This window comes from Impatiens glandulifera, unplaced genomic scaffold (assembly GCF_907164915.1).
Source record: "Impatiens glandulifera unplaced genomic scaffold, dImpGla2.1, whole genome shotgun sequence".
In the NCBI taxonomy this organism is placed as follows: Eukaryota; Viridiplantae; Streptophyta; class Magnoliopsida; order Ericales; family Balsaminaceae; genus Impatiens; species Impatiens glandulifera.
This window is the reverse complement of record NW_025918976.1, coordinates 14,732-25,939: the sequence shown is the minus strand read 5'-3', so window position 1 is coordinate 25,939 and position 11,208 is coordinate 14,732. Positions and strand designations below refer to the sequence as shown.

The following is an 11,208-nucleotide window of genomic DNA, read 5'->3' as shown; positions in this document are numbered from 1 at the left end:
ACAAGATCTTTGATGATGGGTCTTCTCGAATTGATTTCATCCATTAACTGGGAGCAAGAATCCTACCAGACTATGCAGATTTCGTCTTTCTTCCTGTTTTTGCTTTGTTTTTCCCTACAGTTCGATTCTTTCTTGACAGATTCGTATTCGAGGTACCCTTTTTATATCTCATTTATGTTAGATGATTGATGAATGAATGAATGAATGAATCCGCTAGGTTATTGTGTAATTGAATCAGTTCATTGAGCTTTCATGCAGAATTTTAATGGGTTTTTGATATCTGATATTTGATTATTATAACATGTTTGTCTTCTTCTATAGAATAGGAGTTGGAATCCAAATCATCTTTTTTGTTTTATTTGCTGATTTTGTTTTTGGAATCTTCTTTAGCTTGATGATTAGTTTATTAAGCTTAATTTCTGGCCCCACAAAATACTGTTTGTTTGTTTGTTTAATTGGATGCATTAGAATCTGCAAATCTGTTTAGGGCTTCATCCTTCAAGAACAAAGCTTAAACAATCTCCTTTGAATCTGCTAATTGCTAGTGGCTGTCAAAGAGTTTTATTAATCAGATGAATCATGAGTTGTTTTTGTATGTCATGAATATTCAATGGGCACACATTTCTTTCACACCCATATGGAATCACTTTCTGTTTTGGATCTGGATCTGAATTTGTGTATGAATTAGTTTCTGTTTTCAATCACATTTGTGGAAATACCATATTTTAACGTAGTTTTCTGCATGAACTATGTTAAGAAATATACGAGTTTTCATCAGAATGGCTCAGTTAGTAAGGAATTGCATGCTTTGTTTATCGTAGAAAGTGGGTAGGCGATTGATATTTGGTAAAGGAGAACAGCAGAAAGGATTGGAAGCTGAGATTGAAGATAGAAGAAAGAAGATAAGGAAGTTCAAAGAATCAGCATGGAAATGCATTTACTTTTTTCAGCTGAGCTTCTAGCCCTTGCTGTAACTTATAATGAGCCATGGTTCACTAGCACTAGGAACTTTTGGGTTGGTCCAGGTGATCAAGCCTGGCCAGACCTGAAAATGAAGTATGTTTTGAATTCATTCTCAAATTTATTAAATTTTGTTTTTCGAAAGGCAAATGATCATGTTATTGTCTATAACTCTATATGATGGATATCCAGGTTGAAGTTGAAAGGGGTATATATGTATGCAGCTGGATTCTATACATATTCGATATTCGCTTTGATATTTTGGGAAACAAGACGATCCGATTTTGGAGTATCTATGAGTCATCACGTGGCCACTGTCATTCTTATCGTGCTATCTTACATTCTAAGGTAATTAACTCCCCCATATGGAAAACACTTATAGGTCTGGATAAATTTATTGGCAAACACTTTTTCTATCAAGTATCTCATCTGGAGTGGATCTAGACTAGTAGTAAGACACAAATTTATTAATTTATTGATGATTTGTCGTGTATATTCAGATTCGGATACAAAAAGTGTTCCATAACTTCTGTTTCTCTTTATTTTTTGGTAAGGGAACTAACTTCATTTGTTATTTCTATGTTTGTGCAGGTTTTCTCGTGTTGGTTCTATTGTTTTAGCACTTCATGATGCTAGCGATATATTTCTTGAGATCGGAAAGATGTCCAAGTACACCGGCGCAGAAACTCTAGCCAGTGTCTCGTTTGTTCTTTTTGCTTTGTCATGGCTGTTGCTTCGCCTTATTTACTACCCGATTTGGATTCTTTGGAGCACAAGGTAAGTGAAATTCGTCAGTTGGTCAAGATTTGTTTCTTCTTTAGATTCATTCTATTTTAAACATTTCTGTCTTCTTTTCTGTTATTGGTGGTTGGCAGTTATGAATCTATCCAAACACTTGATAAGGATAAGCACAAAGTGGTTGGACCAATATACTATTATGTTTTCAATTCTCTACTTTATTGTTTGCTTGTTCTTCACATTTATTGGGTGGGTGTTGATATACCGTATGCTGGTTAATCAAGTCCAAGCAAGAGGAAAGCTTGGTGAAGATGTTCGATCAGGTTAGCCTTAGGAAATTAAACAGTTTTTACTTGTACCCGATAATCAGTTAACTGAAACTGTTTCGCTTATGCAGATTCAGAAGAAGAAACAGATAATGAACATGAAGATTGATTATAGAGGCAGCAGTTTTTCTTTTGTTTATTTAGTCAAATTCATTTACAGATCATTTTGTTTTCATTCTTCAAAGGCTGCTATAGACTATTCTATGGAATGGTTCATTATTTCTTTAGATGAGATCACATTTGGAAGATTCAAGTGAACTCTTTTGTGAATTCATGACTCATTCTTAATGAGGATTATTATTTTACCCATGACTCATTCATTGACATGTTTAGAGATAATATTGGGTGCTGATTTTTTTATGGAATTGTTAAATCTCAATTGCATGAATTGTGTATTTGTTATGTTTTATTTTTCATCTAAATGTTTTACTTTATTCTTATAGAGAGGTGTATATTAATGGCAATAGATAAAGAGATATGTAGAATCATTTCTTCAACTTGTTTGATAAAAAAGCTAAAAGTAATGGACTTTAAATCTTGAGAAAAAGTTAGAAAGAATAGAAGTCTACATTGCACATTATGTCATGATTTCATTCAGAGTCTTAGGATAACTCTGTATTCTCAATTTCTGTCCACTATTATTATTTGACTCAATGTTCTATTAGGATCTATAGGGATGAAAAAGTTATTATCAAGATCACCTTTGGTGATTGTCGGCTTTGAAACCATTGACACAAAAGCGAAAGGAAAAGGTTTGAACCACTTGGTCAAGAGAGACTTGACTTGGAGACTAAAAAAAGGAAAAAAAAAATAGAAAATATCGAAATCACAACTTCAAATAGGATAGTCAAGTTTCAAAAGAGACATCAATTATGATGGACAAGTTAGGTTTACTCGGATACGTGCTAGTAAAGAAACGGTTTCACAATTAATGTCGTAAATTTCACAAATTTAATTTATATTATCTCTAGGTGCACGGTTTCACAATTAATGTCGTAAATTTATAAATTTAGTTTATATTTATCTTTAAGTACAATCGACGACACGAAGAGCTAACTAATAAATGTATCACTTTTAATTTGTTTATATATATATATATATATATATATATATATATATATATATATATATATATATATATATATATATATATATAATCAATTAATCATTAATATAATTTTAAAATTATTCAAATTTGATGATTCAAACTCACAGGTATTACTTATTTATATATCTTCCTAGTTCATACTATACTTATTTTTAGATGGGAGTGTAATCTTTTCTTTTCTTTTTTAAGGTGAGGTCATCTAAGCATCTTTCTTTTTTTTAAATCATCCTTGACCAATTGAAATTGTCCATGGACCCCAATGAGTGTTTCTCTTACATTTCCTTTTTTGGGAAATAAAGGCTCAGAATGGACCACAATGGGGTGGTGTTGCATTAATTATTAATTTTTTGAAATCCAAAAAGTATGAAAAAGTTGATATGTTTGCCCCTGTCTTCTTTAGATCAAGGATGATCCATTGACCGTTTACCAAAATATGGTCATTTGATAATCTCAACTTTTCAAGTCAATGCAAGTCATATCTTGTCATAAAAGTAGGAACCATATATATAAATGCGGAATCTTTTCGTTTAGCCTAGCAGCAACAAGAGCAATATATCTCCAGCTTCTCCGAGTCCTTGGGGTTCGTGTTCGTCAGTTAACAAGTTCTGTGCATAGTTAAATATTAAGTGTTTGCGAGTTATGAACTTAACCCGCGGGGATTAATCGCAATCCATAAGAGAAGCGAAACCAAGCGTTTTAAAAAAAAACATGCGAAATTTTTCTTTAAATTGTAATTTATAATAGTATATAATAATTTTGTATTTAGAATATTAAAATTAATATAATCTATTTGTAAAATGTTATAATGGGTATAATTTCACTCTTAAGTTTGCTAAGATCCTGATATTTTAACTATTATTATTTAACAAGTTCAATCATTTCTTATTTCGGTCAAAGACACATTTTTTCTTAAATTTAAGCTTCCTAAACCAAAGAAATCGAGTCGAAATCTAATACAGTCACACTTCAATCATTCTAAATAGTTGTTATCCATGTTACAAAAGTATAAAATAATTTTCTACATATCTTGTCCAAATTAATGGGGTCATACTCATACATGTCTGTCTATTTGTTTTTGTTGACTTCACTTTATTTAATTTCATGTCACATATTTTATTTAAAAATTAATATTTTTTAAAGAGTTCATTTAAAAAAAAAGAATAAAAAATAAAAAATGAGAAAAGATAGTGAAATAAGGATCCCGATCATTGGATAGTCGTTATGCCGAATCTCACTCCTCGTGGGCAGATCTATATAGGGATTAGTGTGGGCTGGAGCCGATTCCGAAAAAAATATTTTTTTTTACGATAAAAATGTGATATTGCCGTTTAATTTATTAAAAATTTCAATATAATTCACTGTTTGTTTATTTAATTATTTAAAAAATAATAAAAATAAACTCACTTTCGTTTTATCTAAAAAAATAAATATTGATATTTTTTTTAAAATATTCTAATTTTTTTTCAAACTCACTCTAACTCTAAATTCGTCAAGTCTACCGCTACCAAAGAGTTTGGAAACAAATAAGATAAACACCAAACATGATCAATCAATCAAACACCATGATTAAATAAAACAAGAAGCACAAAGGGAAGAAGATAAAAAATCTAAAATCTCACCTAAAACACTCTATGTCCAACTTATATTTAAAATTAATTAAAACAAAAAAATGGTGAATTTAAAAAGGAGATTTTTTACTGTCCTATTTGGAAATGTCTGGAGTTGGAGTTGGAGTTGGAGTTGGAGTTGAAGTTGGAGTTGGAGTTGGAGTTGGAGTTGGAGTTAGAGTTGAAGTGAAGTTGAACGAACAAATATTATTAAATTTGTTAATATATACATAATTAAAATGTATTTCAACATTATTTCATCTAAATCAATTTTATAAGATATTTAAACAAAAATAATTTAAGTAATTAAAAAAAAAAAAAAAAAAAAAAAAAGTTACATACCCGGTTTCCAAACAAGGCAGTACAATTCGGAATGCGGACAAAAACATATATTTGCTTTCATATTTACATAGTCATGATCAAACTCTTTTGAATATTTGATTTTACCATAATGTTTATATATATATATATATTGTGTGAACTAATTTATGTATTATAAAAAAAAATGTATTTGTATATATAAATAAAATTAAATATATTAAATTAATTATATAAAAAATCAAAGAAAAGTTACTTTGAGATTAAAAAACATATACAAATAAAATCACTTTAGAATGATTTTTAATCTTAAAGTTGTTTACACATATAGAGTTAAAATATATTTAAAAGTAAATATAGATATACTTTATTTAATTCATAAAATTTCTATAAATTATTAATTAGTAGTATCTTAAAAATAAACCTTAATAAATATAAAGAGTATAGTTAGAAGATAAATAATTGAAGGGCCAAAAATTGAGACTCTTTAGGCTTTATTTGGATAAATTGAAATTTCAACCTTCTTCTTTTAAATCTTACAATTTGGGTTTGATATGGTTAAAGTTATACAAAAAACGAGATTTTGTCTTAACGATTTTAACGGCGTTAATTTATTATTTACGTAACATTTATAAATAAATAAAATATTCATTTAACTAATTAACTACATAATTTTACGAATTAAGAGTTTAAGTACTGAATTTAAAAATTTTGTAGTTAAAACTCTAATTTCGCTGAAATTCGGTAATTAAATTAGTGACATTGATATTTTATTTATTTATAAATGTCGCATAAATAATAAGTTAACGGTGTTTGAATATAAATTTCGTTTGGTATAAATTTAAAAATAAAAAGTATAAATTGTAAAATTTGAAAAATGTATGACATCCCAATTGACTCCGAATGAGGATTATTTTAAATTATTTTCAAACCTCGTTTTCTCTTAATTTTTTAATATATTATAACCGAACCGGACTCACAATATATTAGTTAATGTTATGATATACAAAATAATTTACAAATAAATTAAATTAATTTTTATGTATTTATTTAATAATTAAAATTGTTTATTATTTGTTGATTTTTTCATTGAATTTGTTTTATTTATTATTTCTGGAGTGTAATGTCAGCTGTATTAAAAAAAATATTATGTATTACGAGGTGTGATGTCAACTTCCTATATTAAAATGCAAAATTTTAATAAAGTATACAATATGACCTAATTTAAATTTATCTAAAAATCAAAACAATTAAATGTGGGATCAAACTAGGAATGATAAAGATTTCTTATGTGGAGGGGATGAGGATGATATTTGTATTCGAACATTAATAAACATAATTGGAATATTAATAAATATAATTGAATATATAACATTACTAATATATTTATTTATTTTTTGTGAGAATATAAATTTTCAATATATTACAATATATACAATATTAAAGTATCCGTTTATATAATTTATTTATTTTTTAAATATGGTAGGATAGTGCCCGCAAACATTATCTGAAAATAAATAGAGCGTGATGGTAGTAAAAAAAATCTCTAAAGTAGAATGAGATGAGAATGATAAACGCATTTCCCGCATCGATCCGCATTCCGCCCCATTGTCATCCCCAAATAAAACTCGAAATAAATTTTTTGTGTCACCTCTAGAGTTATAAGTGTTCCCAGACTGATTTCAATAGTTAGATACACAAACTAAGAATAATGTTAATTAAAAAAAAATCACAAATTTACTAATTGAGAAAAGAAAATGAATTGTTAATTTGGGTAAGTGTGCAAAGAGGTAAACATGTTGGATCTCTATGAGAATAATCAGAAAATAAAATAAAATAAAATAAAATAAATTTATTTTATTTTATTGGCGAGAAAACAAAATGTATATAAATGTATTTAATCGCATTTCCTTCCTTCTTCTTCTTCTTCTTCCCCTCTTGCTTTTGATAGTTCTCGAAAATTAGTGACGAAAACCTCAATTCCCACTTTCAAAGCAACATTTTTCGCTTTCCAAGAATCTCATTCATATATATATATATATATATATACATATAACCTGTTTTTTACAGGTTTTCTTCTTGCTAACTCACCACCAGTGACTCGGTTAGTATGTTCTTTATTCTTTATCAATTCATTCATCGCTTTTCATATCTGGGTTTCCATTCTTTCTATTGCATTTCGAACAATTTATGATCTTTCTTCTTTTCTTCTTCCGATTTCTGTTTCGGTTTCATGTGGGTTATTAATAATAATAATAATAATGTTGCATCTTATAGATCGGTATTTGTTAAACAATGTTGAATTTCATCTTCATTATTGAATGAATGATCTTGTATGAGAAGTTAATTGGCTGCTTCTGCTGCTGCTGCTGCTTGGATTTTGATTTGTTTATTACATTTTTACCAGATTGATTATCAATGGCATTAGATACAATAATGACAGAAACAAATAAGCAAAGGCTTGGTTTATTGAAAGATCAAGTTCGATTGATAAAAAGGAAGGATTCTGAGCGTTATGAAATGGTTCCAATTCAAGATAAATTGTCATTTGAAAAGGGTTTCTTCCTTGTAATTCGTGCATGTCAAATGCTTGCACAGAAGAATGATGGATTGATATTAATTGGATTAGCTGGTCCATCTGGAGCAGGGAAGACATTATTTGCTGAGAAGATACTTAACTTAATGCCTAGTACTGCTGTTATATCAATGGATAACTATAATGATGCTAGCCGACTTGTTGATGGCAATTTCGATGGTAGAAAATAGAAATTCATCTTTTTTCGATCATTGGCTCTTTATTTTCCTCCATTCTTAACTTTCTTTTCTTCTTGAAACAGACCCGCGATTGACAGATTATGATACATTGCTTCAGAATATCTATGATCTGAAGGCTGGAAAACAAGTTGAGATTCCTGTATATGATTTTAAGGCTAGTTCACGCATAGGATACAGGTTCTAATATGATCATTTCTCTTATGTTCTTCATAAGTATAAGTATGTCTCTTTGATGCCTCAAATGTTAATCTTAATTCAGGACTCTTGAAATTCCTAGCTCTCGCATTGTAGTAATTGAAGGTATTTACGCCCTCAGTGAGAAACTACAACCTTTACTGGATCTTCGTGTATCAGTTACTGGTGGGGTTCACTTTGATCTCGTTAAACGAGTGTTACGTGACATACAACGCGCAGGACAAGAACCGGAAGAAATTATCCACCAGATATCTGAAACGGTTGATTTCTTTTGATTTTCTGATTTTGCTACTGTCTAGTTGATTTTAACTGTATCTCTGTATTATACAGGTATACCCAATGTATAAGGCTTTTATTGAGCCAGACCTACAAACAGCACATGTTAAGATCATAAACAAGTTCAACCCTTTTTCTGGTTTCCAGTCTCCTACTTATATTTTAAAGGTTCAACACATCTTTGACTATTTTCTAAGCAAAAAAAAATATTGTTTTCTTTTGATTATTCAACTTCTTTTCTACTGTTATTGTAGTCAACTAAGAAAGTGACCATAGATCAAGTCAAGAATGCCATGGTTGGTGAATACACAGATGCAATGGAGCAAACTTATGACATATATCTTCTCCCACCCGGTGAAGATCCAGAAGCATGTCAGTCCTATTTGAGGATGCGAAACAAAGATGGGAAGTACAATCTCATGTTTGAGGTTTGTTTCTATCGAATATGTATTGAGTTCTCCATCATATACTCAATGGCCCATCTTTCATGTCTAGGATGGTCTTCAACTGAAAATTTAGATTTATTCTTGGATTTCATTTAGTGCTAATAATACAAACAATGTCAATACTAAATCTTGAACATGGTTACAACTATTGCACATGATATAACCGATTGTAAAAAGATCAGTTGATCCTGCAATTTAGATTGGTCATGTTAAAATGGTTGATTTATGAATTTTAGGAGTGGGTTTCGGACACCCCATTTGTCATATCACCGAGAATAACTTTTGAAGTAAGTGTGCGGCTTCTTGGTGGATTAATGGCCTTGGGTTACAAGATAGCTGCCATCTTGAAGAGAAACAGCCATGTTTTCACGGATGAAAGAGTCTGCGTGAAGATTGACTGGTTAGAACAATTAAGCCGTCAATATGTTCAGGTAGTGCAGAAGTCAAATTCTTTACTTTTTATTCTTTAGAAATCTTTTGTTAATTTTCCTTATCGGTATAAGGTTCTAGGAAAAGACCGGCTCACTGTTAAGCATGTGGCTGACCAGTTGGGAATGGATGGTTCATTTGTTCCAAGAACTTATATTCAACAAATACAGCTTGAAAAACTAGTGAACGAGGTTATGGTAAGTTAATAATGACTAACATTTTTAGGAATACTTTAGGAAAAGTACTTTGGCTCATATTTATTCATCATTCTGCAGGCTCTACCAGACGATTTACGAACAAAGTTAAGCATTGATGATGACCAAGTATCAAGCCCTAAAGAAGCTCTTTACCGAGCTTCTTTGGAGATGGTGGCTACGAGAAAAAAGAATATTAAGTGGTTAGCTAACTTCCTCATCATGATACACAATACCTCAACATTGTTAACAAAAAATGGAGATCTTCTTTTGTAATATATGAATCCAGAATTTCCTGTTTTTGACAGTGGCATGTCTAGATCATTCTCGGCTCAAGGGGATAAGAGTCTTTCAAAGGTTACTGGATATGTCATGAACGGGCGTAGCAGGTTAGAAGAGGCAGAACATGCTTCTGCAAGCCAGGTGATTGACCCATTTTGAAACATTTGGAAACAGAATTTAGTCAGAGTCTGTTTCTGAAACACGAGTGTTACCAAATGGGGTTTGTCATAAAGTATCAGGTTGTTATTTTTAATTTTTTGTGGTTTGGTTTTGTAGGGAGCAGTTACACAGTTGTCGGAGCAAATCTCGACGTTGCATAATCGAATAGACGAGCTGAATTTACAGATGGAAGAGCTGAGTAGCAAGTTGAGCAATAAAGGGGATTATTACTCAGTGAGCCCACAAAGTGGTCTGCAATCAGAAGTGTGTAATGGATCTGCTCCTACATCTTACTTCATCTCTGGATTAGGAAAAGGTTCCATAATGCCTAATTCCTTATCATGTTCTCAGTTAACAAAAGATTCCCCCTTGATGGAAGAGGTCAGTAATGGATTCGCTTAATTTCTGGTTCTTTGATTTTTTATTTGGCCAAATAAGTCCAATTCATTCATTCATTTTCATTCATTTAGTTAACAACTATTGGCCGAGGCCAAAGACAAACTGTCCATCAGCTGGAGAATTTAGGCAATCTTATCCAGATGAACTTGAAAGAAAAGAAGAACTTAGGAAAATCCAAAAGTAAAGTTTCGATCGCAGGGATGATAGAACCTGTTCACGTTTCTTTGATTCTAACACTGGCGATTGGTGGGCTGGGAATTGTCTTATTCAAGGCGTTCCAACCAAGAAACTGATCTCCATCACTATTAGATTTTCTTTTCTTATATGATTTGATTTGATTCAAGGCCAACCCTTCTGATTCCAGGAAGATTTTGTAGCTTTGGCTATTTTTGTGTTTTTCTGAGTTAGTTATATTTCTTTAAAAGGCTTAACAAACTAGAGCATAGAGAGAAAGAGAAGGCACACAAATTTTCCATTACAAAGATAGTAGAGATTGACATGAAACCAATTAGCAAGATCTTACATTATATATATTGAACTCATGATTCTTGTGCCTTTGAGTTAATTTCATTTGTTAAACTTAATTCTTACCTTCTTTATACATAAGATTTACTTTATGTACAAAGAACATTACATGATTATGAAAAGGTAGATTTATACACAAAAGAAAGAATGTAGAAATAAAAGCAAACTTGAAGTTTCAAGGAGTAGTCATTAATTCTTTGGAAGACTAAGCGTATTCTGTGGAAGTAAAATATTATTAAATTTTACTCTCGTCGGGTTGGAGAGAATGAATTGTGTATGCTAAACACTCGGAAAAGCAATACCAACCCATTCGAAGGACATAAATCAATCAATTCACTGTCGATAGATATCGTTTATTTGAAGAAAAAGCCTCAATAACGACACAAGTACAACAGTAATACACACCAATGACAATTTTTGGAAATTGTTAAGAACAAAATGGGTATTTAGGTGAAATGAAATCCATCATGA

The 11,208-nt window shown here is 30.6% G+C and overlaps 1 protein-coding gene and 1 pseudogene across 1 annotated transcript; both read left to right on the top strand.

Annotated features, from left to right (window-relative positions):
* On the top strand, nucleotides 1-2,334 carry LOC124917251 (annotated as a pseudogene).
* Nucleotides 2,335-7,462: 5,128 nt separating this feature from the next.
* On the top strand, nucleotides 7,463-10,722 carry LOC124917247 (inorganic pyrophosphatase TTM2-like). Its single transcript, XM_047457717.1, has 11 exons — nucleotides 7,463-7,812; nucleotides 7,895-8,009; nucleotides 8,092-8,287; nucleotides 8,358-8,471; nucleotides 8,558-8,731; nucleotides 8,986-9,180; nucleotides 9,253-9,375; nucleotides 9,454-9,575; nucleotides 9,681-9,795; nucleotides 9,931-10,194; nucleotides 10,284-10,722. The coding sequence occupies exons 1-11, from the start codon at nucleotides 7,476-7,478 to the stop codon at nucleotides 10,503-10,505; spliced, it is 1,977 nt and encodes a 658-aa protein (XP_047313673.1). The 5' UTR covers nucleotides 7,463-7,475; the 3' UTR covers nucleotides 10,506-10,722.
* Nucleotides 10,723-11,208: the final 486 nt, after the last annotated feature.

Excerpts from the sequence above, each read along its gene's own strand:
- LOC124917247 (XM_047457717.1), top strand. The coding sequence starts at position 7,476 with ATGGCATTAGATACAATAATGACAGAAACAAATAAGCAAAGGCTTGGT. Across the intron at positions 7,813-7,894 it reads TGTTGATGGCAATTTCGATG|ACCCGCGATTGACAGATTAT; the intron begins GTAGAAAATAGA and ends TTCTTGAAACAG. Across the intron at positions 8,472-8,557 it reads CTCCTACTTATATTTTAAAG|TCAACTAAGAAAGTGACCAT; the intron begins GTTCAACACATC and ends CTGTTATTGTAG.